The 24888-nt window shown below is 42.8% G+C and overlaps 1 protein-coding gene across 18 annotated transcripts in view; it reads left to right on the forward strand.

Moving 5' to 3' along the window:
• The first annotated feature begins 505 nt into the window (after nucleotides 1–505).
• LOC131220937 (probable LRR receptor-like serine/threonine-protein kinase At1g56130) overlaps nucleotides 506–24888 on the forward strand; it is a 129309-nt gene continuing 104926 nt past the window's right edge. For 3 of the 18 annotated variants that reach the window (XM_058215885.1, XM_058215888.1, XM_058215902.1), the window contains exons 1-9: nucleotides 508–827; nucleotides 5474–5648; nucleotides 5891–5968; nucleotides 7014–7085; nucleotides 8989–9060; nucleotides 9794–9865; nucleotides 10237–10308; nucleotides 10733–10804; nucleotides 11092–11157. In XM_058215885.1, the coding sequence (XP_058071868.1) occupies nucleotides 683–827; nucleotides 5474–5648; nucleotides 5891–5968; nucleotides 7014–7085; nucleotides 8989–9060; nucleotides 9794–9865; nucleotides 10237–10308; nucleotides 10733–10804; nucleotides 11092–11157 (824 nt within the window). In that variant the 5' untranslated portion in view covers nucleotides 508–682. Of the gene's footprint in view, nucleotides 828–5473; nucleotides 5649–5890; nucleotides 5969–7013; nucleotides 7086–8988; nucleotides 9061–9793; nucleotides 9866–10236; nucleotides 10309–10732; nucleotides 10805–11091; nucleotides 11158–24888 lie in introns of all 18 variants that reach the window. The other 15 variants (XM_058215883.1, XM_058215896.1, XM_058215897.1 and 12 more) reach the window with 11 other exon arrangements.

Consider the following 24888-nt stretch of genomic DNA (forward strand, 5'->3'; position numbering starts at 1 on the left):
TTGCCGAATCCAGACCATTGGTTATTTCTTTCTTTTTCTTCTTCATTTCTTCATTTCTTTATTTTCTATTTTCTATTTTTATTTTTTATTTTAATTTTAAGTCTCGACCTCTGGTTCATGGGCACAGCTTACAATTCATATAAAGTGATGACCTACATCTCGACAGTTTAAGTTGAGTTACTTTCATGCTATAGGTACAGTTTCTCAGTGCCCATGTCCCACTGCAGCATGAAGTTCGTCTCCATTTAATCAGATGAGATCACGAGAAAGAAAAAAAAAGAAGGAAGGAAATGTCTTTATTACCGGAAGTCTCCCTTCTTACCCTGTCTTAGTCATTAGTGGACACTCCTTAGTCGATTCAAAGCCAACAGCTAGTAAGATGGCCTCATCAATAGACTCACGGAAGAGTAATTAAAGTAGAGTTCATGAGGTTAGGTAAGAAAAGAGGCTACTACCAGCTACTAAATAAACGGCTGGAGTTAAGAGTTCACGAGGTCAAGTAAGAAAAGGATAGTACTATCAGCTACTAAATAAACGGGTGAGCACGTGGAATTGTTCTAACACAGAAATAACAAGGGTTAAAAGAAAGATATTGTAGGAGGTGACTCTTGTAATAAAAGTAAAAACACATCTATATATTAAAGGATTCTGGGATTTTAAGTTCTATAGCTACAGTACACCAATGCCTGGAATGATGAAAAGGTCCATGCCAAAATCTCCATCTCATACACTGCTTGCCTTTTGCTTTTGGTGCATACACCTCTTGTGTTTGGTGGAGAGATGCAAAGCTAAAGATGCAGCTAATGCAACAACAGACCCAGATGAAGGTATGCATCCTTAGAATTTCAATCTCTATCATGAAAATTTAAAGTTTCATTTTAACACGATCTCTATTTTCTGTTGTTCTGAATCATTTGATTGAAACCAAGTGTCACTTTGTTTTGATATATTTTCTTTTACTTAATGAAGTAGAAATGTGAATTATCTGAGAACTCAGCCACTGGGAGCCTTGGCTCTTGCTGCTGGTCTCAAACCTAGAAAAAGGACCAGGCTTCTCTTAGGTTGGCTGCTGGCATTTCTTATGAATCCTGTGCTGAACAGGATACATCAGGTAGTCAACTCCAATTAATTGGAATATGGCTTAGATGACCTGAAGGCAATCAAATTGAAATTGAATTATTATTTTTTTCCCATGCGTCAAGGCGTCAGATGGAGCAAAATGCAATCACGACCATCCATCTTCTGGTTTGTACTATATATGAGCCATGGACCAAAAGTTGTCTCAATTGGACAACTGTAAGTATCTGGGGATTGCACTTTTACCCAGTTGCCTATCATTTTTCATCATTTTTTGCCTGTGACCATTTGTTTGTAGATCAAGTGGGTGGTGCAATTTCTTGGGCTGAGGCCCATCGATGCTGTGGGCCACCAGATAGATGTTTTGTATCTTCTATACACCACATGCATAGCGGTGGAATCTAACATTTCTTTTTCGTATATATATTTTTTTTAATACCAAAATAATGCTTAAGGCTTTTTTTTTTCTTTTTGGTTTAATCTAAAGTTTGAAATCTGAATTTAAAGTCTGAAAACCTATCTGATAACTATCCAAAAGAGAGCTAAAGTCTACAAATTAAGTATTGAATTCGAAACAATCTGTTTGTTAACAAATGTCTGAAATATGTTAATTTGATACATTTGCTAATTCTCTAACTGTGGTCCCACCATTATTTATTTTATTTACATTCACATTGTTCTTCCATTTTGATAACTCATTTTATGACATGATCCCAAAAATGAAGTAATCCAAATCTTAGGTGGACTAAACCACATGAAATGGTGGTCATTAACCATTAAAAACTTCTCATGGGCCATGAAAGTTTTGGATCAAGCTGATATTTGTGTGGTCCCTTTGTCCCAGTCTTTGTGACCTTACTAACAGGTTGGATGGAAAATAAACATTACTTCCCAAGATGTTTTTAATGGTGGGTATTCAATCACCACTTTTTCCCGTGACGTGGTCCACATAAGATTTGTATTTACTTCATTTGTTGGATCTTGATATAAAACTCTTGTGGTGTGGTCCACGAAATATTTGCTCCTTGCAACTTCTCAGGTGGGCAGCTCCTTGTGACCCCATAACTTAGTGACGCCAACACATCACCGAGGTGGTATCTAGCGCACCACAAAATCCGCTTCTACTAAAATCAGATGCCCATTCCGACCAAAGGCGTCAACTGGAATTTCGTGCCCGAATTTAGGTGGACTTCACCGTGATGTTTGTGAGAAATCCACTCCGTCCATCCATTTTTATAGATCATGTTATGACATGAGGCTAAAAAATGAAGCAGATCTAAGACTCACGTTGGCCACATGATAAAAAACAATCCGTTGAAAACTTTCTTGGGCATAGAAGGGTCTAATCAAGTTGATATTTGTGTTTGCCCTTCGTCTAGGTCTGTGTGACCTAGTCAACAGATGCTAAATAAACGTAATAGTGAGCCCCGGGAGTTTTTTTTTATGGTGAGCATCGAATTACCACTATTTTATTGTGGTATATAGTCTATTAAAGATTTGGATCTATCTCAATTTTTAGCTAATATCATAAAATGACGTGGAAAAATAGATGGACGGTGTGGATAAAACACATATATCATGGTGAGGCGATCGGATTTGCATATCCAATTCAGTCCATATGGTATGTACAAACGTATACCGGAAGATAAAAGTATCGTCTTTGGCATATTTGGGTGTCCACGAAATCGCAAGTGATCACATCCATGTGTTCGGGGAGAGATGCTTAGGCTGCGTTTGGATGCATTATAGGATTGGATTGCAATAATTACTTGAATTGTCCCAATGATCCAATTGGTGGAAATCAAATGGATGAGTGGAAATAAAACATCAACGGTCCAAATTCATCTAGAAAAACAAGATGATAAAGTTGGTTTGATCAGCTCTAATTTCGACCAATTTTAAATCGAAGTGGGACCCAAGAATTGAATGGTCCAGATGGGAAAATATGGACACAATGTACGGTGAATGAGATACCAAAAAATAAAAATGGTCAATTATCACGTGGGTGAGCGTGACTGGGCTTTTCAAATTTTCTTTCCATTATCTTAATCAAACAAATCGTGTGGCCTACCCAAGTCCAAAATAAAGCTGTGGACTGCATACCTTCCGCCTCTATGATGCTGACATGGCGCAATGGAGCTGTTCAATTGGACTGTGGCCCACCCACGTGAGCTGATATTATGGTCCACGCGCATGTGCGAGGAATCTCAAGTACTCACAACCACATGAGCCAAAGTGGCACATGGGCATGCTATCCAAGCCATCCATGGAATTGGATTTACAATCTTAGAGATTTGTAGGACATCTCCCATCCACTGTTCATGATACTTGATGGACGGTCTTGATCATTGAACCATGGCTCAGCATTTATAGAATCATGCACGGGCTGATGAGCAGGAGGTATACCAGTTGAGCCTTTATCATGAAATCGGACTGCGGACTGAGTTACTCGGTAAGATCTTATCGTACTGAGTAAACTCAGTTGAGCCCACCATGAAGGTATGTAGTTTATCCTCGCTGTCCATCAGTTATTTTCCATATCATTTTTGGGGTTGAGGTTAAAATTGAAACATATCCAAACCTCAAGTGGACCACACCACAGGTAACACGGGGAATAATAATTTCTACCGTTGAAACCTTGATCGGGCGCACAGTAATGGTTATTTGTCATCCTGCCTGTTCATAAGATCACACAGACATGGACCCACTGAGTTTTCGAAGTAGTTACTCGATACGCAATCCGCTACCCTTTCTCATCAGCAACCGTACCAGCGGGGAAAATAGGAAGCGTAATGGCTGGTGTACTTGGTGTCGTGTGAAGACGGCCACAGACGGTCCTCGAGCTCCGAGTTGGACGAACGGCTCAAAGGAGATCAAAGTTATATAGCCCCCAAAATGATGTATTTATTATATCCACACCGTTCATCTATATTTTGAGATCATTTTAGAGAATGAGGCTACTCATATAAAATGCTCAACTGGACCACACCACAAATAACAGCAGGGATAGAAATCGGATTGCATACTAAGTTATTCAGTATGCTGTCATCGTACCAAGTAAACTCTGTTAGGTCCATTGTGAATGCATGTGGTTTATCCACGCTGTACATCAGTTTTTTTCCATATCATTTTAGGGGTTGAACTCAAAATTGGAGCATAGCCAAAGCTCAAGTGGACCATACCACAGGAACAGTGGAACTATTGATTTCCACCGTTGAAACCTTTCTAAGGCCTCCAGTAATGTTTATTTGTCATCCAATTGGTTCATAAGATCACAAAGACATGGATAAAGTGAAGATACATATATCAGCTTGATATAAAATTTCTGTGACCCTCAAGAACTTTTCAAAGGTAAACGTTAAATTCACACTATTTCTAGTGGTGTGGGCCACTTGAGATTTGGATATTTTTAATTTTAGGGATAATGATCTAAAATTATCTGATAAATTGGATATCTGGAGTGGATAAAATGCAGTGGGATCCATAGAGTTTCTGCAGGGATAATGCATGATTCTCACTGTTAAAACATTAAAGGGCCCAAAATAACGTTTATTTTCTATCCAATCAGGTCTTAAGCTCAAAAATACCTGGATGAATAGGAAAAACAAATATCTCATGATGGACCGAAAGAACTTGCTTACGTCAATACACCAGCTATATAGCAGGTGTGTGGTACACCAGCCAATCCACTTCCGGGAAAATATACAAACGGTGCATATGAGGTCCCGCCATTGATTGGACAAAAAAAACACCCCATTGGAACATATCAACCTGATTATCATTTAATTGTGTTCCGGTAATGATATCATGCTGTGGAACATTAGTTACCATAAGTTCCAAATTATGGGACTCACTATTATGTGCGAGTGCTGTCCAACCAATCCATTATATGCAGCCCCCAACTGTAGGCTTATTTACAAAATTCAGCCTGATCCATGACTCAGGTGGGCCACAACAAAGGGAATAATGGGGGACAATGGGGATGCTTGCCAAATGGAATGTGGGGTGGAGGATGTTGTTTGTATGTCATCCAACCTAGTCATCATGTGAATCCTACTAAGATGAAGGGATAATACAGATACCAACCTATTCTTAAATTTAGATGGGCTACAACAAATGAAAAGGTAGGTTTTAGGGGTGATTGTGCATTCCCCCTCCCATATCCCAGCTGAGTTTTTGTTGTGGATGATTCCTGGGACGTGTAGTGCCCACGAGGAGTTGCACCAGATACACATTCTCTGTTCTACATGCACATCACAGGTGAGCCCTACAGTTGGAACATATGGTTGTTTCAACTCCTTTCCCAAATTATCTCCGACTCAACAGCCGTTTGATGGCCCCCATGGCTTATTATAATAATTTTTGTTTTTTGTTTTTTTTCCCTGTGTGTGGACAGAGAGGGCTCTTAATGCCATTTTCCAATATTGGGGTCTTTCTGATACTTCTGATGACTGGAACATAAGTGGACACCCATGTAGTGGGACTGCCGTCAATTCATCAAGAATCAGTAACCCTGGGATCAAATGTGATTGCCTATCCAACGGTGGCGGCACCTGCCACATAACCGTAATGTACGTGCACACTCTCAGATATGCCAACTTGGTACGAAAATATGATTAATCAAGTGGACCATCTGGTGGGTCTTGCCTGTTTAGGATTTCCTGATCAATTTGATGGCTCATCCATAGAGGGAACCACCAGATGAATGGCTTGGATCATTAAGGATATATGCTACATGTGCTTAAAGGGTTATCGGACTACCAGTTCAGGTATTCCTTTGGCCCATACTTATATTTACACTTCTTACTTTCAGGAGTGTGCAAGGGTACTCGACAGGGAGACGGCGGGTAATTCCGGAAGAAGTCCTGAACCTGACATACCTTACAAATTTGTACCGATTTTCCATCCTTTTTTTCGGTTGTTATTACTTGGGTACTTGCTTGAGAAACGGTTTGATGCTCTGGCAGAATGCTGTAGTTTAAACTCAGGCATTAAGATTTTGTAAAACTGGAGTATGAGTAACTAAGATTAACCGTCCAAATATTAGGACCCAGTTTAAATGGATTTTGGATCAAAACTTAGGCATTTTAAACTTCTTGAGTGGCCGCTTGGTGGATATTTGATGCAGAGCTGAAATGAAAGTCATTCAATGGTCTGAATTCTAAGGAAAAGTATTCATTAATCAAAGGTTATGATCATTCAATCAATCCAAAAAGAAGAAATTATCTTCACTGGGTCTTTATTTTTGGCCATTTTCTTTGAGTTAATACATGCCACGTGTACACATTCTAGGTGGCTGAGTATGGGTGATCACAATGTCGCAGAGAAAGTATCGGACCGACTACCTACTGTGCCATCTGGTCTCGAGTCGAGTCGTGACTCACCCAAGTTTGGAGTGAATTTACCTGACTCTCACCAGTGAGGGGTGACTCATGGTGTAGAACTGGATGGGTCAGACCGAGACGCATTTGTCTCTTCTGATTCATTTAAAAGATTGGCCGGTTAGTTATTGGACTGGGTAGGGTTAAGTTCATTGGTCTTAATATCTGAAAAGGATGAGCCAGGGATGGTCACCGGCGGATCTTGGGTTGGCTTAGGCCCGGATTCCAAACTGTTCCGGTCACGCCTGACAGTGGGCTCAGCCTATTTACATGCAAGCCCAGGCTAAATTTTTTAATCATCGTCCTCCTAAGTCCTAAGCTCAGGCCTACTATGTTATTGGCCCGGGAATTCAATGGATCTAATCATAGAGTGGTTTACACATGTAAAAAAGAATCGGATGGCCAGGGAAACTGACCGATGGTAAACATTCAACGCACATGTGTGGCCCATTAATTTAGAGGTAAAGCTTTGTTAGTTTAATGTGTGGAATCTACGAAATGGTTTTGGTATTGTACACGTGTCATGTGTCACCGAGTGTTTTCTACGTATCGCAGGACTCTGTCAGATGGTAGAATGGAGGGCTCCCTGCCATCATTTATCGGTAAATTTAGGCACCTGCGCCACCTGTAAGTATCAAATTTCTCTCCCAGCAAAATATCTGCTGTTGCTGTTAGGCAATCTGGATCACTAATTAATTTCACCCAAACCTCTGAAACATTCATGGATCATCTGATTTTTCGATGGTCCGGAGCCGACTGATTTTTCCCTTCAAATTTGGAACTCACGTTAATTTACTTGTAACCGTTCATCTGATAAAGCATCAATTGCACTGTTAGAATAACTTGATCAGCTCTATTTTAGATATATGCTCTCATTCAAAGTTTTTCCTCAATTTCGATGGTCTGGATAGCTGCACATGAGTGCCACATAGTAGGTGGATAAGTCACCACCACTTTCCTAATGGCAGCTAACTATTACAGTAATTTGTATCCGGTGCAACCAGTTGTATCTTATAAAGATTTACACCTTCATACACGGTGATAAGTCCAATGGTTGATCTGTTGGGCCTGGTAGGGAATTTGGCGCACCAAAAAGTACCGCACCAGTCAGGATGACCCTGGCCATTGATTTCAAGGACTTTCGAGGATGGTAATGGACAGTTATAAATAGAAGTCCACCAATTCCTTCAATTTGTGGCTAGGATGCACCCAACGCAACGTGTCTTTTATATATAAATCATCTGCAGACCGTCCTAATCATGGACCCCTTTTGGATGGCTCATACACCAAAACTCACTTGAGGGGAAAATCATATCTAATTTTCCAACCGTCGAATATGAAAATCGGACCAGTTTCTTTCTGACCGTCAATTTGTAGCCTCCCGTTGGATGGTTAGGATTATCTGTCCAGCATCATTTGGAATATCACGATTGATCTCTATGGGACGTCAAATGAACAACACAAATCTTATCCATCTATATGCAATCGCATATCCTACAGTGGCATACGGTGTAGGATCCCGGTATTTGGTCGGCTGATGACTTTGTGTAGATCTCCTGGTCTAAAAATCAGGCCTTTTCGCCGTTGGGGTAGTTACGCAACAAATGGATGGCTGGAAAAAAAAATGCTTTAGCTATAAATTTGTTTTCTACACCATGGCCCACTTTGAGCTAAAAAATGTAATCAGTGAGGCTCACATTATGGAAAGCTCAGATCTGAGCACCTGTGCCATACTCAAAGCTGCGGTCGTGTAGAGATGGACAAGGCTCCATACATGTGTGGATGATCAAAACCATGGTTGGGCATGTCTGCAATGGATGAGGCTGGTCATCCTTTCACAACCATTCAGTAGTTCACATGATTAAATTATAGTCCATGGAATCTGTACCGTATATCAGACCACCGTCAGTGATCGGAAGTTCATAACCATTTATCGGAACTTGAGATACCACCGTGGAAACTTCAACATGAACGGTCTGAATCGTTCAGGTAGTGGGGCACATCTTGTCGTGAAGCCACATCATTCCTGCCAAGATGCCACTTCTGTGGGCAAATCTAAACCATTCAAACTTGTAGGCCCCACCGTAGATACACCTAGCACGAAAATCAGGCCAAACCTTTCACTAGATGGGTCGCACTGTTGGACTGAGTAGATAACCGATGGTCTGAATCAATATTCAGGCATGGCCAATTTAATGATCGGAGCAGCATGATTTTCGAAGCTAGATGATCTTCATCATGGGACCTAACATTGGCATGGTACGGATTTTCTACACAAGTGGCATGTTGACAGGAAAGGTTTCGCTTCACCGCAAGTAAGCGTATTTCCAGCTGCACCTTCACTTCTTAGATGATAGAAAAATGACGAAGGTTACTGCAGGGTTTCCAATTATTATTAGGATTAAATAAATAATTATTAACTTTTAAGGCTACAAGCCAAATAACTATTCTGGTTTGCTCCAACTTGATAAATAACCATAATTTTTAGCCATTGATAAATAACAAAGCATAATTAATTATTCATTTGCAGGGATATAAGCTACAATAACTTCAATGGTTCGCTCCCACATGAAATAGGGACTTTGCCAAATCTTGAGTACTTGTAAGTTCTGTTATTTATTTATTTATTCTTTTTAGAAGTCCCATGGATATGTTTGGAAATTTTAATTTTCCATCCAACTTCATAGTTATTAATAGGCATCGTTTTTTGTTTTCTTCTTTTTCTTTTTGAGAAGGTTTAAGTCCTACCAGTTAGACAATAAGCTATATTGTCTACCCAATGATTTTCGATCTCATCATGTCCTTATAACATCCAACCTTACTATGAGGTTGGCTGGAGGATAGCCTTGTACCAAAATCATTCCCATTGATTCATTAGGTGGGCTAGACCAAAAACAATTTTTAGCATTGGTAATAACAAAATCTAATTAGTTATTTATTTTCAAAAATATTAAAGCTACAATATGTTCAGAGGTTACCAACAACAGTTAGTTTTGGCTTCTTTTCTTCTTTTTTTTTTTTTTTTGTTGGTTCTATTTAATTATTTTTCTTTAGAAATACCATATGATGTTTTTGAATTTTGAATTTGCCAACCAACTTAGTAGTAGTTATTATACAGTAATTTACTTTTTTTTCCTTTTCTTTTCAAGTAGGTTTCAAGTTCACCTAGTTGGACAATAAGTTATTATCATGTCCTAATGACATTCAATCCTCCTAATAGGTGAGGATTGCCTTGCATGAAAATCATCCTCATGCACTCACTAGGTGGGCCAGACTGAAACAATAAATTTTAGCAATTGATAAATAACAAAATATAATTAATTAATTTTTTTCAGGGATATAAGTAGAGCTGGCTTCAAGGGTTTGCTCCCACCCGAGCTGGGGAATCTGTCAAGGCTGCAACAACTGTTTTTTTTTTTTTTTTTTTTAATAATTCTATTTAATTATTCTTCTTCAGAAATGCCGAGGATATGTTTAGAATTTTGAATTTTCCAACCAACTTAGTTGTAACTCATATGCGGCAGTTTTATTTTCTGTTTTTACTTTTTGAGAAGTTTTCCAGTTCGAATCAATTGGACTATAAATTACTGTCCACCTACTGAATTAAGTTGCAACCTATAATGTCAGTGTGACATCCAACCATTCCAATAGGTTGGCTGCACCATGAGGATAGCCTTGTACTAAAATCATTTCCATCCACTCTTTAATAGTGGCACACCATAACAACAATTTTTAGCCACTGATAGACGACAACAAATAATTATTTATTCATTTTCAGGGATATAAGCTCCAATGGCTTCAACGGTTTGCTCCCACCTGAGCTGGGGAATTTGTCAAGTTTGCAAGAACTGTAAGTTTTGACTTTGTTTTTCTAATTGTATTTAATTATTCTTTTTAAGAAATGCCATATGATGTGTTTAGAATTTCAAAATTTCCACCCAACTTGATAGTAATCATTATGTGATAATCTTATTTTCTTCTTTTTCATTCTAATTTTCTAGTCCAACCAGTTGGACCATTAGTTATTGTCTGGTCAATGACTTATTTCCAACCTATCATGTGGACTCTAGTTTTTGAAAATAATAATAATAATAAATAAATAAATAATAATCTTTATTTTTATTTGGTTTTCTATAAGCAAGTGGTACAGAAATCATGGTGTATGCATATGTCAGACTGAACTTCTGTTGAGATGGTTTGAGCATTCCTCTAGCTGTTAATCACACAAGAAGCATCTACAATTGGATTGATGATCTATGCCTGTTTTTTCACAGATACATGAGTGGCATCGGGCTAAGTGGTGAGATTCCTTCAACATTTGCTAAGTTGAGAAACATAAAGATCTGGTAAGAACTTATGATTATATGAAGAATCATAGGCCCCCAACTTCAATTGCTCTTAATGGGCATTAAAATGGAAAAAAAATTCATAATTGTCTGAATTAAACAGATCACTAATGCCCATTATCCAGAGCTTAGGATTGTTGGATCCATATGATTTTGGAGTTACGACTCATTTACTGTGGGCCCCATAATTTCAGACAGTTCAATTTTAGTTACTTATATGGCATGTTTATCATTTCTGATCCCTTAATTTATTAATATTTATGATGGAAAATCCGATTGGATTTCAGGTGGGCATCTGGTAGCCAGTTGACAAAGATACCTAATTTCATTGGGAATTGGAATCTTACCGATTTGTAAGCTATACTTACGAGTCGTAAACTCAGCATAACTCCTATCTTCTCATTGATTGCTAACAAGGTCTTCAACGATACACTGGTGGTGGATTTGAATTCTATCCACGTTCAAACTAGGTTTCCTGCCGCATCCTGCTGTAAATGTGGATAGGGATTCCCACCATGTCCAAAGCTCGGCCATCCAGTGGGCCACACATCTACGTCAAATGGAAGTCGGATTGCGTACTGAGTTACTTAGTACTATTAATCACACTAAGTAAACTCCGTTGGTCCTACTGCTAATTTATGTGGTTTATCCATGCTGTTCATCCATTTTTTCAGCTCATTTTAAGGGTGGAGCCCAAAATTGAAGCATATCCAAAGCTCAAGTGGACCACACTAGAAGAAACAATAGAGTAATGATCTCCACTGTTGAAACCTTCTCAGGGCCTCCAGCGATGTTTATTTGTCATCCAACATATTCATAAGATCACACAGACATGGATGAAGGGAAAACACACGTATCAGTTTGATCCAAAACTTCTATGGCCCTCAGGAATTTTTCAGCAAAGGACGTTCAATTCACACTGTTTCTAGTGGAGTGGTCCAATTAACTTTTCATATGCATCATTTTTGGGCTCAAGCTCTAAAATTATATGATAAAATGGATGAACAAAGTGGATGAAATACATAAATCACATGGTTCCCCGTGGAGTTTACTCAGTAGGCTCAGCCTACTCAGTTACTCAGTATCCAATCCGCTTCCTGTTAGCGTGGATAACTGGTCATTTTTTTTAGCTGCAAGTGGGACCTATCGTATATATGAGCAGCTTGGCAGGTGGCAGACCTCTTTTTACTTGATATGCAATGGAATAAAGTGAGTCAAATGTTTTGCATGGTTTATTTTGAGTTAATGCACGCCACATGCACACATTCTAAGTACCTGAGTATAGATATTCCTTATTCCTAGCTAGGGTTGTACAGTAAACCGATTGAGTGGAGGTGGGCCAAGCTTGGCTTGACTCATCCGTGCTTTCTTTGAATTTGAGCTCACCCTTAAGTTCACCATTAGAGCTTGTCTTGTTTGACAAACTTTTTGAGGCAAGCTCGAGATAGGTTAGTACATCGGGTCAAGGTGAACTTACTCCCGGCTCAATCCAACCCAACCCAACCCAACCCAATCCAGTTCCAACCCAACCCTCGAATCAAATATTCAAGATCTCAAAATTTTATATTTTCAAACAATTATAAAAATAAAATAAAATCAAAGAATAGATTTAGATAGCAGTATACTACTCTTGAAAGAGAGAGATAGAAGCTTAGGCACAGTTGGTTGGATAAGGAAAGGAAAATGTAAAAAAAAAAGTGAGAGAAAGAGTAGTGTGTGTATAAAAGTTTCGACATGATGAAAGTTTCGACATACATCATGGTGGGGCCCACACAGCTCGACCTCATTGGAAGTTCCAATGAGCTCATAGAACCTTCTCTCTCTCTCTCTCTCTCTCTCTCTCTCTCTCTCTCTCTCTCTCTCTATATATATATATATATATATATATATATATTGTTGATGCAAAAATCCGGTACGTCCTCCCGCGACCTTTTACCTGCACAAGAAGGAGACAAAGGAGACTCTGGCTAGAGCCGGGGACCCTCCAATGCTAAAGTCATGACTAAGATCGTTTAGAAGGGTTTTTAAGGAGAGTTTTTGCGTACCTTTCACCTTGGAAATCTCCTGTATTTTTAGGAAGGGGAGGATCCCATCGTGCCAGGATTCTTTTCCTTATATCTTGGGGATCGACATCAATCCGTTTTAGGACTCCAGCTAATTTCGAGATCTTCGGGATCGGGGATCCTTTTACTAGATCTTCAGGAAGGTATTTTGAGAAGGTATTTTACTTTACACCGTCTCTACCTTGCTCGAATCGGGCTCAGCTGGCTCCATTGCTGAGTGAGTTTCAGCCGGCTATAAAGGGTAGAGCTACTTGCCTTTTATCGGATGAGATGAAACTAATTCGTAATCAGTGTACTTTCTTAATCCGATAGCCGACTCTATAACTGACCTAAAGATGGGTCGGTTCAATAGTTGGTCAGGTGACTTTTGAACTTTGGGCCTTAATCGGCCTCTTTGGACATTGCTGCCTCATTTTCCGAGTCAACTTTATGCATCTCATAGATTCTGCCTTATGGCTCTCGACTTTGTAAGTCTCGGTCGGGATTCATTCCTTATAATCTGAGCCAAGTCTCTCCTTTAGGCGTTGGCATGCTTGCTTCGGGATCCTGGGCAGTGTCAGTAGAGTTGGTCCATTCCATAACCGAGTCTTTAGACTCGTCTTATTTTTCCCCAACAGTAAGCCCCCTACTCCTTGTATCAACTTTGTTGATGCTAAGGAGTAGAGAGTTATTGAGTCGGCTTGAGTTGGGACCAACTTTATGATGGAACATTTAATGCTCGCAGGAGTCCTGTATCTTTCAGAACACGCGCCGATTCGTTGATCGAAACTGCACGAGCGAGAATCCGTTAGAACGTTTTTCCATCTTATGAGAGCCAGACATGTGGCGAGGACGGCGCTCGCGTCATCCGAAGTGCGCCACGTGTCGGGCGAGGGAGTTGAAGCGGTCGTCGACTCGAATCCTCTTTAAATGTCCTTGCCACATGGCATGGCTATAAAAGGGGGAGCGGGACGCTCTCCTCCCATTTTCGCACACACGTTTTCCTTCCCGATTTTTGTTTTTACCATTTTCATCATTCTCCGTCATTTTCGACTTCCGTTTTCGATTTTCTCTTCCACGTCCACCTCTTTCTCCATCATTCTTGCTATCTCCGGTGAGTTTTTAACTCCCTCCATCCCTTTCATTTTCAATTTTAGCAGCAATGCAAGGTTCCCTTAGTCCCCGGGAAGGAGCTTCTAGTGATGAAGGTGAAGCGAGGCGTCTTTGGGACGTTTTAAAATCACCTTCGCTATTGACTCAGATGGCTCTAAACGCCAATGCAGCTTTCTAGCATTCCGAAAGGGCGACTGGAATTTTGACGGAGCGCCCTGATTCTGTAGGTCCTTCCTCTCGCGGAGGGGCGTCGTTGGTGACTGCCCCTGGCAGGCCTAATCCTCTTGGGGAGGAAACAAAGGAAGAGGACGAGGTAGCTAAAGGTGTCAATGAGTCGATCTCTGCCCGGAGATCGACAAATGCTGCTGAGTCGGTGGTCGAGGGAGGGGAGGCTGAAGATGAGCAGAAGGGTCCCGTTCCCTCGGTTTTAACCGAGGCGGAACTGGACAAGATCAGGGCCGGGTACCATGTCCCGGACTCGGTCATTCTTTGCCTCCCTCTTCCAAGTGAGTTACCCGACCGCCCTCCTGCTGGGATGGTTGTTATTTTCTAAGTCGCTTTACAATATGGCCTGCGTCTGCCCCTTCAGGGGATAGCTCGGGATTTGCTTTCCCAACTCCAGATAGCGCCTAGATAGATAGTTCCCCACGGGTGAAGGTACTTGTTTGGATGTGCGGTGCTATGGGTTGAGATGGAGTAGCCCCCACTGACCGTCTATGAATTCCTCTATCTGTTCCAATTACGACTGAACTCGCAGCAGCCTGGTTGGTACTTCTCGTGTGCTTGGCGGAATAAGAGCGGACCTTTGATAACCGACCCTCCTACCTCCAACAAGTATTAGAGAGATAGATGGTTCTGGGCATGTGGCCACTAGGAGACTGCCGAACCAGGGCCCATCGAATCTCGTGTTCCCCGGGTGTTCTCCCAAGCAGGTGACTCGGCGCCCTTTCCTTTATCTTCTCATCCTTCTACATCTTTGGGTCTGACTGTGTGTATTTCACAGATATCCCCGAGCGAAGGCCGAAACTCGGAGTCGGTACTTTAGCTCGGATTAAAGATTTGAAGGCACTGAGTCCGGAGCAACGGGCTTGGAAAAGACTTCTCCAACCAGAGCGTCTTCTTGATTTGGGTTTAGACTCGGCTTTGACAGGTACTTTCTGGTTGTCCTCTTGCATTCCCTTTGATTTTTATCTAACTCGTCTTGCTTTTGTTGTAGAGATGACTGAGGCCCGACCTTTCCTTCGTTCGCCCTCCAAGATGAAGGCCCCTTCGAGGTCAGAGCCTCGGCCCCCAAAGAGGTCGAAGATGGTCTTGAAGGCTAAGGAGCAAACTGCCTAGCTATCCCGACCGTGATAGTTTCCGAATCAGAGGAGGGGGCAGAAGTGGCGGATGTGGTGACTCTCGAGTCCTAGGGAGCTTCTGAGCCAGGACCTGTTGCCGAGCAGGTTTTGGTATAGAGGGAAGAGCAGAGGATGGGGGAGTCCTTAGGAGGGGAGACGATTTAACAGGAGGCATTGGTCTTCCAACGGGCTGTGAAGGACATGGTCCCCTAGGCGATTTCCCATGGGAGCGAAAAGGACTTCGCTACCCTCTTCGCATGTCTCCCAAGGCGGACTCTTTCTCATATGGCGAAGATGCTTCTCGAGGTAAGAGTTGGAATTTGCACTTGTTCTGTCAGTTTCTTCAAACTTGATCTGACCTTGCATTTTCCTTTTACAGTTCGCCCCTTATGCGCTCAGGGTTGGCTCGGATCTGGCCAATGCTAAGAAACGGGTAGGGGAGGTGGGAGCACAATTCGCTGCCGTCGTGACTCGACTCAACATAATGACTAACGACTTAGGAGTCGCCAGGAAGGCTGTTGAGGAAACTAGAGCCGAGAGTGCTCGTTTGGCCTCGCAATTGTAAGAGGCATGGGAGGAGAGTCGACAGGATCGTTAGGCCCTCGCTTCTTCTGAAGAAAAGTTGTCTCGGCTCAGGACCGAACTAAGGCTGTCATCGAGCAAGCCAAGGTCCACGCCGTAGCGGCCTTTCTCGAGTCCCTAGAGCACTTGGAGGAGCGGGATCGCTTGTATCAGGACAGTTACATCAAGTGCATGGACTTGTTGAAGCAGTCCTTCCCAAACCTTGATCTTTTGGGGTTTGATGAAAGTGCCTCTGGGTCGGACGGTCCAGAGACCGAGGCAGCTGGGTCTGCTGATGCAGTGGCAGCTGATCTTGAAGTTGCTTCCGAGGCTGCTCCTGAGGCAGCGCCAGAGGTTGCTCTGAGTGGCAGCGGTAGCTAAACCCAAGCCTCCTCCTGAGTTAGTTCCTGGTGAACCTTGAAGCTAATTTTGGATTGCAAAGCATGTCAAGCACTTCAAGCACACCAAGCTTCAAGCCGGGCTCGAGAGCATCTGTAACCGAGGGGGGACATCGCTTATGTCGGCCAACTCTTTTTCTGCATTATCCTTATCATTTTGCCAATGTAATTTCAAAGTAGGAACTAACGTAATCCGATGTAAAACTTGCACTAATGAATGGATATATTCGATTTTCATATTCATTTGACTCAGTTTACATATTTTTCATTATTTGCTCATCTAATAAATGAATGTAATTAATTGCTCAATGGCCGACCTAGGGATAGTAGATTTTTACAAGCTCCGCATTCCAAGGATGGGGGAGTAATTGCCTAGTTAGATCTTCTAACCGATACGTCCCAGGTCAGATGGTACTCGAGACAACATCGGGTCCTTCCCAATTGGGTCCCAGTGTGCTCGCACCAGCTTCCTTTGTGTTTAGAAATATTTTTCGGAGGACCATATCTATAATATATTATATTATACTATTATATAATATCATATATTATTTATGAGGGTGGGCCCTACCTGGGACCCACCTCTGGCCGCTGTTAATGAATAACGCTGCACAGCAGCAGCTACGTGAATGATATATATTATATATATTATATATTATATATAATACATGAGAGTGGGCCCTACGTGGGACCCACCTCTGCCTTACAAAAAAAAGGGGCTGCACGTGGAGCAGCTACATGGCTGCTCTCTTGATGTCAGCAAGTTGCAGGCCCACATGATGTATGTGGTTTACACAAGCCGTCCATCCATTCTGGTGGTTGGCCATGCATGATGTATGTGTTTTACACGTGCGGTACATTTGTTTTTTATGGTGGGACCCACTGCCATCTGACGACAGTAAGTTCTGTGGGTCCCACTACTAAGGAGGTTAGATATATCATATATATATTATATTATATTATATATATTATATATTATATTATATAATATATATTATATATTATATATACGCGATGGTGGGCCATACGTGGGACCCACCTTTGCCCTCCTTGTGCAGCCAGCTGCCTGTACAGCCGCTATCTAGCTGCCCCTTTGTTGGCAGCAAGCCTGCAAGCCCACATTGATGTATGTGTCTTATCGAAACCATCCACTGTTTGAACAGTGGGGCCCACCATGATGCATGTATTGTATCCATGCGTCCAACCATTTGTGAGATCATTTTACAGCATGGGAAAATGGGTGAGTCAGATCTAAGTTCAAGTGGACCCCACCATTTAAATAGTGGATCGTGTCATCCACCGTTCAAACTCCTAAGGGCCACAGTAGTTTCCAATTAAGTTGATAATTGTTTTCATTTCATCCATCTCTATGATAACTTATGAATATGTCGGATCTCAAATACATAAGGGTGGGCTCGATTTGATATACATTCGGCCCATTTGAGTTGGCTCATTGATTCGGCCCATTTGACTAGGCCCGATGTGATGTACTTGGGGACCAGTTGGTTAGGTCAATGTGATATACGACGCTTGTTATTGAGGCCCACCTTGATATATATGAGGCACATATGATTAGGCTCATCTTGATGTAATTATGGCCCATCCATTGAGGCCTACCTGATATACATAAGGCCTATGTTATGTGGCCCATTTGTTGTATCCAAGGCCCATGGGTCGAGGCCCAATTGGATGTATACAAGTCCATTACAATGTGTGACTCTACCATGGTTTGTGTAATGATGTTTATGGCGGCCGTGCCTTGGGAGCAATGATGGTTTAACGTCCACATTGTAAGAATAATGTTGGTTAAATGTACGCATTATAATTCCCCCTACGGCCCATTGTTAGGCCCATACTTGTAGGCCGTCTAGGCCCATCTTTGTTATGAACAACATCCATCACTATATAACATGTTTAATATAGTTCCATGATTCATGATCATACGCATCATATGTATGCTTGATATAAGAAGTGACTGATCATATCATATGCCTTCGGGCAAATTGTTTATGGGCTCCCGGATAGGTGGTGTTGCCTTATATGAGTACACGATACGCACAGGATTGCTGCATGACTAGATAGTGTGATTCATGCATTTACATTGTGTGATATGGTTACTGTATGCCCTAACGACATCAGGGCCGTAGCCTCCACAGGCGTATCGTGGTTGGCAGGATTGGATACCGAAAATTTTATTCTACATGGGGTACTATAGATATCCCTGGGTGAAAGTCCCTAAACCCTTATGGTACCAAGAGGTTACTCTAACATCTAGACCTAGTGGGTGTATGAGCGCCGAGTGCCGATTACCAGAAGGCCGTGCTTTTCACTATGTCGTGGTCGATTGGAAGGGTGTGCGGCCTTACCCGCCCGAGAGGAGGGGCCAAAGCTAGACTGAGTTTGACCAGCTTGAGGAATGGATCCGCTGTCGACAAGCCGAGCCTGATATTGGCAGGCGGATAGTGAGGTCTCTTCCACTAGCCTTATTGCGCGCAATGGGGCAACAATCCGGTTTGGAGTGTACTCGACCCCGGTTATATTCCAGAGTTGAACTGTATTGATATGTGGACTCAGATGAGGAATTATATGCTTGAGTTGCATCTCGCATCGCATGGCCTTGATATGGCCGACTTTATTCATGCCTTGCATCGCATAGCCTTGGTACGGCTAATGGTATTCATGGATTCATTAGCATATTTTGCATTACTCTGATACTGCATAATTGTATTACAACCTTGCGCACACACTTTTACCACCCTCTAAGCTTTCTATAAGCTTATGCACGACCATTACATGTAGTTGATGTTGGACCGCAGTAGCACTGAGGCAAGAGCGCGTAGCAGATCATCTTGGAGCTTTTGTCCATTATCATTGTATTTTCCTTTATGCTTATTGTACTTGTAAAGTTTTTTATCATAGTAAAAATGTGATAGAGTTTTTTGTTGTTATTTGTGGGTTATGCCTTTAGTTATGCTTATTACGAATCAAACTGATGTTGAAAATCCTCCTCGTAGCATCCCAGGATCAGAACCTGGCGAATGAGTGCTGGGAGCCGAGAATGGGGTTCTACGGAGGCTGTCGGCGCCGGATTCGACGATAGGAAATTTTGTGAGCCTGGTTTTTGAGTTTATGGCATGACAATATCCCCCGGCTTGGAATCTTCTAACCTTGATTCAGGCATTATAAAACTGAGCTACTTGTCGTTGCCGAGCTGTCATTCGTAGCTAAGCCCTTTCCCGTTGTTCTTCCAAGAGGTCGAGTCCGAGAGTCAGCAATTCTTCGTTGTCTTGTTCGTTAAACGAACTGACTCGAGCAGAAGGTAGTCCGATCTCGACCGGAGTGATGGCTTCCGATCCGTACGCAAGGGAGAAGGGAGTCTCTCCCATGGCTGTTCGAGCGGTAGTTCAGTAGGCCCATAATATTTTAGGAAGTTCTTCGGCCCACGCTCCCTTAGCTCGGTCGAGTTTGGTTTGGAGATGCTGTTTGATAATCTTGTTGACTGCCTTGACCTGTCCATTCATTAGAGGATGATGGGGGGACGAGTAGACATTTCTTATTCTGAGATTGTCACACATCTCTCGGTATTGCTTGTTGTCGAGCTGCTTCCCGTTGTCAGTGATAACGGTCCGAGGTATCCCGAATCGGCAGATGATATTTTTCTAGACAAAGTCTGTGATCTTTTGTTTGGTTATCTTGACTAATGGTTCGACGTCGGCCCACTTAGTGAAATAATCCATCGCAACAATGACAAATTTGGTCTGACCCTTCCCCTAAGGGAGCAGTCCGATGATGTCAATTCCCTACTGTGCGAAAGTCAGCTCCTCGGGTGGCTGTCTCGGAATGGTCACGAATCACTAGCACATGTCGCAAATTTAGACGAGCTTACGACCATCGTGTTGGATGGTCAGCCAATAATACCCTTGTCATAAGACCTTATGTGCAAGCGATCATCCTCCCGAGTGATTTCTGCAAATCCCTTCGTGGATCTCCCGCAGTACATAATTAGCTTCATCATGATTTAGGTAGCATAGCAAATGAGCGAAGAATCCTTTCTTATATAGTATCCCGTCAAGTATGGTGTACCGGGAGGCTCGGGTTTTCAGTCATCGAGCCTCGGCGCGATCTTCAGGCAATTTCTCGTTGTCGAAATATTGGACGATCGGATCGAGCCAAGTAGGTTCTGAATCGATCGAATGTACGGTTTAGCTAGGCGGGTCGTCAATGCTCGGATTAGCGACGTACTCGATTGGAACGAACCTAGGTATATCGTCCTCATCAGCAGAGGCAAGTTTTGCCAATAGGTTGGCTTTAGTATTTTCTGTTTGAGGGATCCGAGTGATAGTACATCATTGAAAACCGTCGATCAACTCTTTGGCTTTCTTCATATATGCTTTCAGTTGCTCTTTACATGTTTGATACACGCTAGTAACCTGGTTGACGACCGGCCGCGAGTCACTAAAGACGTTGAGATGAGTAACACCCAGACTGGCTGCTAGTCGAAGACCGAGCAACAGAGCTTTGTATTTTGTGATATTGTTTGAGGCTTGAAATCTTAAGTCTTAAGGCATATTGCATGTGGGTTTGATCGGGAGTTTCCAAGACGACTCCTGCCCTGCTTGCCTTACAGTTGGATGAGCCGTCGATATAAAGGTTCCAGGGGGCTGAGTCGGGCAATGATGCGGGAATAATAACAGTCAGAGGATCGACGGATTCATGTACAAGCTCGGTAGGCAGATTGGTTTACGGAGTGAGTTCATCTATGAAGTCAGCCACAGCCTGTCCTTTAATGGCTATCCTCGGCTTGTACTGGATGTCGAATTCACTGAGCTCGATTGCCCACTTCGTTAGACGGCTGGAAGACTCCAGTTTCTAAAGAACCTGGTGCAATGGGAGGTCTGTTAATACGATGATGGTGCGCTCTTGGAAGTACGTTCAAAGTCATTGTGAAGACACAATTAACATTAGGGCCACTTTCTCTAGGGGTGGATATTGGGTTTCTCTAGGGACATACCGGGATGAGATCTTCTACCGATTGTCCTCGCTCGTGGGTCTTGGCCTGAAGGTCCAATGATTCGATCATGGTTACCTCGGCCGGAGCTTTTACGGCTGTTGCCTAGTAGTGCCTTGCATCCTGTTGATCACCTTTGACGACTCCTACTCCCGACTCGGTCGGAAATTTCATGGAGAGATGGTACGTTGACACTACAGCTTGGAGAAGACATAGAGAAGGTCGACTGAGGATGGCATTGTACACTGAAGGTTGGTCGACTATTAAAAAGTCGACCATCACCGTCACCTGATGCGGGGAATTTTCGGCAATAAGTGGCAATGAGATGACCCCTTCGGGGAGGGTTTGTCCACCAGAGAATCCGATCAATGGGGTGTGTACTGGTCGTAATGCCGACCATTCGATGCCCATTTTGTCGAATGCTTGAGTAAACAGTACATCCGCAACGATCCTGTATCAACGAGAATACGGAACACCTTGTGATTTGCTATAGTGAGGGTGACGACTAATGCATCATCATGCGGATGATAAATACCCGGAGCGTCTTCATCGGTAAACGATATACAATACTTCTCATTTTTCCTTTCTTTCGAAGGCCGAGCTAAAATCAGGATCTTCGATTCAGGTCGACTGATGCTCTTTGCATGATTTTTCCGAACATTATTTGAATCGCCCCCACCTCAGGACCACTGACAATCATTCGGATTTCTTCTGTGGGTCGGTTGTCGCCTGAAAGTTCTTCCGTTGTCCCAGTTCTTTCGACATGTTCTCTGAGACGGCCTTCGCGAATGAGTATCTTGATTTCTTCTTTCAAGTTATAACAGTCACTCGTGTTGTGCCCATGATCGCGATGATAATGACAGTATTTACTTTTATTTCGTCGGTTCAGATTGCTTCGGAGTCTATCGGGCCAGTTAACGAACCCCTTGCCCTTGATTTCCATCAATACCTGCTCCTGTGATTTATTGAACGAGGTGTACATTGAGAATTTGTGGTTAGGCCGCTTACCCGACCTACGCTCATTGTGGGTCCGATCATCTTTATGCTTCTTTCCACTAGCCGAGTCAACTTCCTTTTTTGCTAAGGCTCTGGTCGGGACTTTTACGTTTGAGCGGCCTCACGTAAGATTCGGGTTCCTTCGGTGTCCGCATATTTATCTGACCGAGGTATGAATTCTGCCAGAGTAGTAGGCGGGTTCTTGTCCAAGGATGCGAGAAACAACTTATCTTTGACGCCCTGCATGATCGAGTTGAGGGCTATCTCGTCCGAATGTTTCCGGACCTGAAGCGACTCGAAATTAAAGCGCTTAATATAATCCTTCAGCAACTCTCCTCTTTCTGAACTATGTTGTTTAAATGCGCAGATGGCTTTAATTTTTTCTTCTCACCAATGAAATTGGTGAGGAAGGCGTCGTTGAGCTCTGTGAAGGAGCTAATAGATTTTGGCTCTAATTATTTAAACCAAAGCTGAGCTACGTCGGCTAAAGTGAGGGAGAAGGCTCGGCACATCAAGATATCCGAGGCATCATATAATTCCATATACGACTGAAAGGACTCGATATATTCGGTTGGATAAGCTTTGTCGGTAAAAGGCGTAATCTGAGGTAGACGGAATCATTCCGATAGCCGAGCTTGCCTAATTTTCTCTGTAAACGGAGATGCCTTTACTTCAGGTCTTGTCTGACCTAGATTACGGTTTTGCTTCATGTCCGCGATCTCTTCCTGCACTTCTCTCCGAAAATCCTGAAGGTCAACTTTCTAAGGTTCGTCACTATCAGTCTTGCCTTCAACCAGGGACCTGCTGCGCCTTCTCCGATCTATTTCATGTAAAAGATTAGTGGAAGGTAGTGGGGCGGTCACGAAATGAGTGGGTGTAGGCTCGGCAGGACCCTGGTGTTGGCTTTGCTAAGGAACAGATCGCGGAGCAACGGGTTGATGGTCAGCGAATTGTTGCGGGGCATCTGCCCGACCGCCACCATGCTGAGGTGGAACTTGCTGGTGATGAATTTGTTCCATTATTTGTTTCATGTAGTTCATATCGGTCTGGAGTTCCTCGACCTCCTTATCTAACCGTCCGTTCTCTCGGTTTCATTGAGTATGCCATGTCGATTATCGGGTCGGTTCTGGGCCCCTTGGGCTCTATTCGTACCCGGCGGGCCTTCTGTTGCCGGTGGTCCAGTGACACTGACCTCATTAGGCTCGTTTTGGACGGTTCTCCTTGTTCTTGCCATTGGAGATTTCGTTGAAGCTTTTGATAGAGCTAGGAAGACGACTTTTCGTATCAAATTCTCACAGACGGCGCTAAACTGTTGATGCAAAAATTCGGTACATCCTCCCTCGACCTTTTACCTGCACAAGAAGGAGACAAAGGAGACCTTGGCTAGAGTCGGGGACCCTCCGATGCTAAAGTCAGGACTAAGATCATTTAGAAGGGTTTTTAAGGAGAGTTTTTACGTAGCTTTCACCTTGGAAATCTCCTGTATTTATAGGAAGGGAGGATCCCATCGTGCTAGGATTCTTTTCCTGATATCTTGGGGATTCGGCATCAATCCGTTTTAGGATTCCAGCCGATTCCGAGATTTTCGGGATCAGGGATCCTTTTATTAGATTTTCGGGAAGGTATTTTACTTTACACCGTCTCTACCTTGCTCAGATCGGGCTCGGCCGACTCTACTGGTGAGTGAGTCTCGGCCGGTTATAAAGGGTAGAGCTACTTGCCTTCTGTCGGATGAGATGAAACTGATCGTAATCAGTGTATTTTCTTAATCCGATAGCCGACTCTATAACTGATCTAAAGATGAGTCGGTTTTATGGTCGGTCAGGTGGCTTTTGAGCTTTGGGCATTAATCGGCCTCTTTAAATGTTGCTGCCTCATTTTCCGAGTCAACTTTATGCGTCTCATAGATTCTGCCTTATGGCTCTGGACTTTATAAGTCTCGGTCGGGATTCATTCCTTATAATCCGAGCTAAGTCTCTCCTTTAGGTGTTGGCATGCTTGTCTTGAGATTTCGGGCAATGTTAGTAGAATTGGTCCATTCCATAATCAAGTCTTTAGACTCTTCCTATTTTTCCCCAACAAAAACACACACACACACACACATATATATATATAAGTGTTTCGAGTTGAGTTGAGTCAGTAATGGACCCGTAGGTTTCAACACTAAGTCATGGGCCCGGATACCCATGTGGTATATGTGAAAAATGGTATGAAATCAATACTGGGTTGGACTACCATTCCAACTCATCGGATTTTGAGTTGATTCGTAACTCACCTGAGTTGGAAGTGAATCAGCCTGACTCACCCCAGTCCGGGGTGACTCATGCATGGTGTCGAACTGGATGGGTTTTACTTAGTCCAAATAACTCAGACAAGTCGCATTTAACTCAACTGATTCATCTATCCATGGCCATGTGCAAGTGGGTCGGGACTCAGCATGTGTTTGAAAGATTGGGCCTAATTAGTAAATGGGCTGGGTAGGGGTCAGGCCTATTGTTCTTAATATCTGGCCAGGTCAAGCTCGGGGTGTCAATGGGCCGGGCCTTGAGTTGGCTTCAGCCCGGGTTTTGCAATGTTTGGGCTAGGCCTGACCCTTGAGTCTATTACATGCAAACCCAGGCTAAACTTA

This window comes from Magnolia sinica, chromosome 12 (genome assembly GCF_029962835.1).
Source record: "Magnolia sinica isolate HGM2019 chromosome 12, MsV1, whole genome shotgun sequence".
NCBI lineage: Eukaryota > Viridiplantae > Streptophyta > Magnoliopsida > Magnoliales > Magnoliaceae > Magnolia > Magnolia sinica.